Here is a 6,045-nt window from a genome sequence, read left to right as displayed (position 1 = left end):
CTGTAATTTCAAGTCAACTCGCTTGTTTAGGATGGCATTACTTCGGGGGATAGAGCTTATCTGCTGATGTGATTGCAAGCAGTTTATTTGATGAAGACTCTTTGTATTTGTAATCTGTATAATCGTATGTAACTTTATTTTATTGTATTTAACTATCATGCAAACAAATTCACAAAAAAATTTACCTAATTATTTCTGTAAAAACTTCAGATACATTAACAATAGATAGTTATTTTATGGAACAGATCAAATTTGATTGAGACTCTTCAGATACCCAAAACATGTAAAAATGCTAACCACTTTTCATTTGACCCACAGTTTCATATATGCGCTGCCCCTCCTTATTGATCAGCAAACCATATTTCTTTAATGGAACAAAATAATCAAGAAACTACCTGTTAACTGCATTTTAAGCACATTTCTTTATCTCCATTCATATAATAAAAATTAGTTATCCCTGTTTAAAAATAGTAAAAACTAATCAAGTACTACATGAGATTTAACCAATAATCCACTTAATCGTGTGCGGTTCCATTCCCCTAATCAGTTTATTTATGTAATCGTAAGCAAACGAGTAAAGGAAAATGCAAGGAGTAAACGACGTATACCACATTACATCATTAACATAATAAGGGACTTTCTTAAGAAGTAGAGTGGATAGAAAGAATCTAGTGATAGATTTCGTTTTGTTCTGAAGGTGACAAGGAACAAGATTTGAACACTCCTGGTTCGTTAATGATACTTCTTTTTCTTCTTCCTTTTACATTTTAAAGTGATGTTTATGGAAAAAAACATGTCAGTTGTAGTTGCTTTTTTTTTTCTTCTCTTTTTTGATTCAAAGGAAAAGTGAACTAAAACTTTTAGATCAATGCGCTAGCTATTACCCTTGTTTAAGATTAAGATACATCATTGGTAGCATGCTATTAGAAAGGAAGATAATGCCCTTGTAATACCGTTGGATCTAACTATTACAACAGACAGGTCTCGAATTCAAACAAACTACACCAGTTGTACTAAATTTACAAACATTAATTCTTTTTCTGCTTTTTTCTTCTTATGTCTTGAGCCACCACTATGCCAACCCACTGCGCTTACACCTATTATACTTTATCCATACTTATGCCCGCTTGTTATTCAATAAGGCATCTTTTGCTTAATCTATTAAGAAACAACGTTGTAGCTCTCTTTAAGCACACTATATTTGTCTATACTAATAAATTAAACCAAATAATAAAAATAATAATTAACTTAATATCCATTATTCCCTTTAAATACTTATCTCCTTCCTTGTTAATCAACGACAAGACATAACTACTCAAACTCAAATTTCAAATCTATCAATCATCCACACCTAAACTTGTTTTCTTTACTTCCAATATCAGCAACATACTAATTATAGTGGGTAAGCTTAAAAAATGGATGAGAACATGGATCAAAAGCTTTTGATTATCAAAGAGATAATTCAAGCAAGAGATCTAGTAAAGGAACTCCAAGCTCAGCTTAATCCCTCTTCTTTTTCTTGTCATGACTTGATAACTAGAATCTTATGTTCCGTTGAGACTTTTCTCTCGATGCTAGAACGAGTAAAGATGGAGAACGAATCTAACCCGGAGTCTCCCTTGGGTTATGTAAATGGAAGCCCCAATTCTGATCTTTTTCAAGGAGGTTCACGAAAGAGGTACAAGTACTAATAACAAACTCTATGGTGTTTACTGAAAATTATGTCCAGCATAGAATTCATCTAGCTTATATATGCATATGACTCACTTATATCAGATTGTAGGAAAGGGATTGTGAGATGGACGAAACAAGTACGTGCTTCTGCACAGACGGGACTTGAAGGACCCCTAGATGACGGATACGATTGGAGAAAATATGGGCAGAAAGACATTCTTGGAGCTAAGCACCCTAGGTGACGAGTAATAAAATTCTTAAGTCACCAATTAGCACAATTGCAAAATTTTCTTTTGAATGATCTTTAACAAGTGGATGTTGTTTTTTATCATGCAGAGGTTATTACAAATGTAGTCTTCGAAGTGCTCAAGGTTGCTTAGCAATGAAACAAGTTCAACGATCTGAACTAGATTCATCCGTCTTCGATGTTACTTATATTGGAAAACACAGTTGCATTGAAACATCAGAACTTCTTTCAGAGCAATATTCACCAATTAAACAAGAACATGATCAGCTTAATCGCTCAAATTATCATCAAGAGAAAAGGGAGGATAAATCATTTGAAGAGACGTACATAAATTTTCAAACATCAAGTATTCAAGTTGCAAAAGACAAAGATAAACAGTTTAAGTCTTTTCCTTCTTTTTCAATCTATTCTACTAGTTCACCGCAACCCAATACTGGTAATTGCTCGGAGACTAAAGATAATTACTTCCACCCTTCTTCGGTCAAACCTGAAATCCATACTCCTAGTCCCAGTCCTAGTCCTAGTCCCAGTCCAACATTTATAAGCACTCCCACAGCTTCAGAATCCAACTACAAAATGAACAGTATTGAAGGTTACAATATTGGTGAAGATTTACTACAAACTACTGCTGATTCTCATGATGCTAAAGATCATATGATGATTTCACCAACTGTTAGTGCAACTTCGTCCGCGAATAATAGTTACTTGAATCTTATGGACTCTAACTGGGAATGGGATTTCCCAATTGAATTTAGTCCTCCACGGTTCTAAAAGTTTATCGGAATTGTACTGTACACTAGTTATATCAACTGCAAAAACCACCGGAAAAAAGAAAGCGGTGTATCAATCGTCAATTATAATACTTGACGATATTTTTCAAGACATGGAAGCAACTCTTGTCTTTTTGGTTCGAGTTTGAGCATCATTTATGATTGGGGTTCAACACAAGTAAGAATAGTTATGTAACCGTTAATTTCCTAATTTTGTATCCATGGTAACACTTATAAAACGTGTTTTTAGTTTTGTAAAATTTTCCTTTGTTAAGTTGTATGAGCCGACTAGACTTTTTCACTAAAAAAGACATAGATGCCTTTACAGGCTGAAAATGATTTGTGAGTTCCATTATTTTTTTCCCTTTTCAAAGATAAAAGATTAATGATTTAACAAGAAACTTCAACGGATAATACAAAGTTTAAATGACGAATGAAATATTTCCAATTAAGAAATTCCTCACTTCCTGAGATAAGCAAACCATTGATTTATATAAGCCCATGTACCAATCCTGAAAGAGAATTGAATTGTGATACCTGTGTGAAGGGGAAAGTTGGTGTATTTATCCGTGGTAGGAAGTGTTTCCCGTAGGAGTTGAATATCGATGTGCTATGCAAAATATTGAACATTCAATACACGAGGGTATTCTGCATCTAGTTGTACATGGACAGGGACATGACCGATATGATAAATGGAATCTAGTTTTGCATCAAATTAAGCTATAAAGGGACAAAATTATTCTCGAAGTGTATTAAGAAGAGGAAAACTAAACAAACAAAAAGAAAAGAATCATTGATTCAATATCCACCCCTTCAAAATAGTTTTACTCTAAAAATAGGAACCTTCCCTAGCTACATGTCATCTTGTCTTGTGAATGCCTCATCAGAAAAAATTAACTTAAAAGTGTAATGGCCGCCTTTCTTTTTTAATATTTGTGGGTACTGGGAGCATATGGTCCTCTCTTTAACATTTTGACATCATCATCTAACTTATTTAAGACGTAGAGTGTTAATATGATTTCTTGTTTTTTTTTTTCCTTTTCTTTTTCAGTAGTGTGCGGATTACTTGTGAATTTTTGACAGTTGAAAATTTCTGCAATTTTTTTCTTCTTGTGATTGCATAGCGGCGGATTTTTGCTATGGCGTCAAGCTGGCATATTGTTGCAGTCATTTTGTTTTGTATCCTCTGAGACTCATGATCGAGGACTGGTGTGTACTCAGTTGGTGAAACGACAAGGTGAGAAGATGAAGGTTTTGTTATTTCTCAAAAGCTTGATTACAAAACCGGCCAAGCCTTGACTAAATAGGCAGATATGCCTTTACAAAAATGGTGAGCAGATTTCACCCAATTAATATCTTTCTTTCCTAACATACAAGATATTCCCTAACTACCGTATATACAAAATATATATGCAAATCTCTGAATACTCCCCCTCAAGTTGGAGCATGGAGATCACGAATTCCCAACTTGTGAAGAAGAAGCTTAAACTGAGGGCGTCCAAGCGCTTTGGTGAAGATATCAGCAAGTTGAACCGTTGTGCGAATATGGGAAGTGGTAATAGCACCCGATTGAATGTGATAACGTATATAGTGAAAATCAATCTCAATGTGTTTGGTGCGCTCATGAAAAACAAGATTAGCAGCAATATGAAGTGCGGATTGACTGTCATAATAAAGACGCATAGGCTGAGAGTGGGACACACCAAGAGATTTGAATAACGCCTTGAACCAAGTGAGTTCACTACAAGTATAAGCCATAGAACGGTACCCATCTTCGGCCGAAGAACGCGACACGGTGTGCTGCTTCTTTGTCTTCCAAGATATAGGCGAGCCTCCCAAAAATATAAAATAGCCGGTAAGAGAAAGACGACTAAGGGGGAAGGAGGCCCAATCAGAGTCACAATAAGAAATAAGTTGGAGAGTATTGTCCTTACGTAAAACAATCCCTTGACTCGGATGACTCTTAAGATAATGAAGAACTCGAAGAGCAGCTTCCTAATGTGCAAATCGAGGAGATTGCATGAACTGATCCAATACGTTTACCGAATAACACAATTAAGGACACGTAATGGTCAAATAAATCAAACGTCCAATAATTCAGCGATACTGAGATGAATCTGAATACAAAGGTCCATCATCTAAAGCCAAACGATTATGTTGATCAATAGGTGAAGCAGCTGGTTTGGCTCCAAGAAATCCAGTCTCAGAAAGTATATCCAAGGTATATTTTCGTTGAGATAAAAATAGACCTTCAGTACCTCGAGATATTTCAATACCCAAAAAGTACTTGAGAGGACCTAAATCTTTCATATGAAAGCACCGAATTAAGTATGTATTAAAAGTAGCAATAGCAGCGGAATTATTCCCAACAATAATCAAATCATCACCATAAAAAGTACATTGATGGAATTCTCACCTCATCGTAGAGTAAATAGAGACTAATCAACATAAGACTGTATAAATCCAAAGTCCTTAAGAGCACTTGCAAGATTAGCAAACCAATTACGTGGATTTTGACGAAGACCATACAAAGATTTATGAAGACGACATACTTTGCCCGAATAAGTAGTCGAATAGCCTGGAAGAAGTTGCATATATACTTCCTCATCAAGATCCCCGTGTATAAAGGCATTGTGAACATACATTTGGTGCAACTCCAAATCTTGAGCCACTGCGACTGCCAAAAAAGTTTTAACCGAAACCATTTTGGCTACGGGAGCAAAGGTTTCATGGTAATCAACTCCTTCAACATGTCTATTACCAATAACAACTAATCGAGCTTTATACCTTTCGACACAACCATCAGAATTATATTTAATTTTGTAAACTCACTTACAACCAATAGCCTTTTTTCCTGGTGGAAGATCAGTAATAGATAATGTGCCATTTTTATCAAGAGCACCATTTCCTCAGCCATAGCGATGCGCCAACATGGAAGTTTCAAAGCTTCGGCATAGCTAGTTGGTTCTTTAAGAGTAGTAATAGCAGCCATAAACTGAGTGTGGTTAGCAGAAAATTTATCACATGAGACATAATTAGTTATGGGATAAGGCGTACCTGAGGATGGTGACGAGTGGGGAATGGAGGAGCTGGGGTCTATTTTTACGATAGTGTTACATTCATAATCACTGATTCGAGTATTACGAACCCTGGAACAAACACTTCTTCTAACCCCTGGATCAGAAATATCACTATTTAATGGGTGACTTTCTGTAGCTGGTAAATCCTCTAAAATCCGAGAACTATCATCACTGTCCCCATCTGTCAAATTCTTATCAGGTGAAAGTATGTCTGACGCGGCACCTGTTCTGGTATGTGAGTCGTCACATAAAAGAGTAACGGGTTCTGAAATCT

General features: G+C 35.7%; 1 protein-coding gene across 1 annotated transcript; it reads left to right on the top strand.

Moving 5' to 3' along the window:
• The first annotated feature begins 1,320 nt into the window (after positions 1 to 1,320).
• Positions 1,321 to 3,006, top strand: LOC113339295 (probable WRKY transcription factor 53). Its single transcript, XM_026584593.1, has 3 exons — positions 1,321 to 1,678; positions 1,784 to 1,912; positions 2,011 to 3,006. Exons 1-3 carry the CDS (start codon positions 1,416 to 1,418, stop codon positions 2,690 to 2,692), a joined length of 1,074 nt encoding a protein of 357 aa, XP_026440378.1. The 5' UTR covers positions 1,321 to 1,415; the 3' UTR covers positions 2,693 to 3,006.
• The last annotated feature ends 3,039 nt before the right edge of the window (positions 3,007 to 6,045 follow it).

This window comes from Papaver somniferum, unplaced genomic scaffold (assembly GCF_003573695.1).
Source record: "Papaver somniferum cultivar HN1 unplaced genomic scaffold, ASM357369v1 unplaced-scaffold_21, whole genome shotgun sequence".
NCBI classification, from domain to species: Eukaryota; Viridiplantae; Streptophyta; class Magnoliopsida; order Ranunculales; family Papaveraceae; genus Papaver; species Papaver somniferum.
This window is presented reverse-complemented; position numbering and strand designations above follow the sequence as displayed.

Coding starts and splice junctions, on each gene's coding strand:
- LOC113339295 (XM_026584593.1), top strand. CDS start 1,416: ATGGATGAGAACATGGATCAAAAGCTTTTGATTATCAAAGAGATAATT. Junction 1,679..1,783: donor CAAGGAGGTTCACGAAAGAG/GTACAAGTACTA, acceptor ATCAGATTGTAG/GAAAGGGATTGTGAGATGGA. Junction 1,913..2,010: donor CTTGGAGCTAAGCACCCTAG/GTGACGAGTAAT, acceptor TTTATCATGCAG/AGGTTATTACAAATGTAGTC.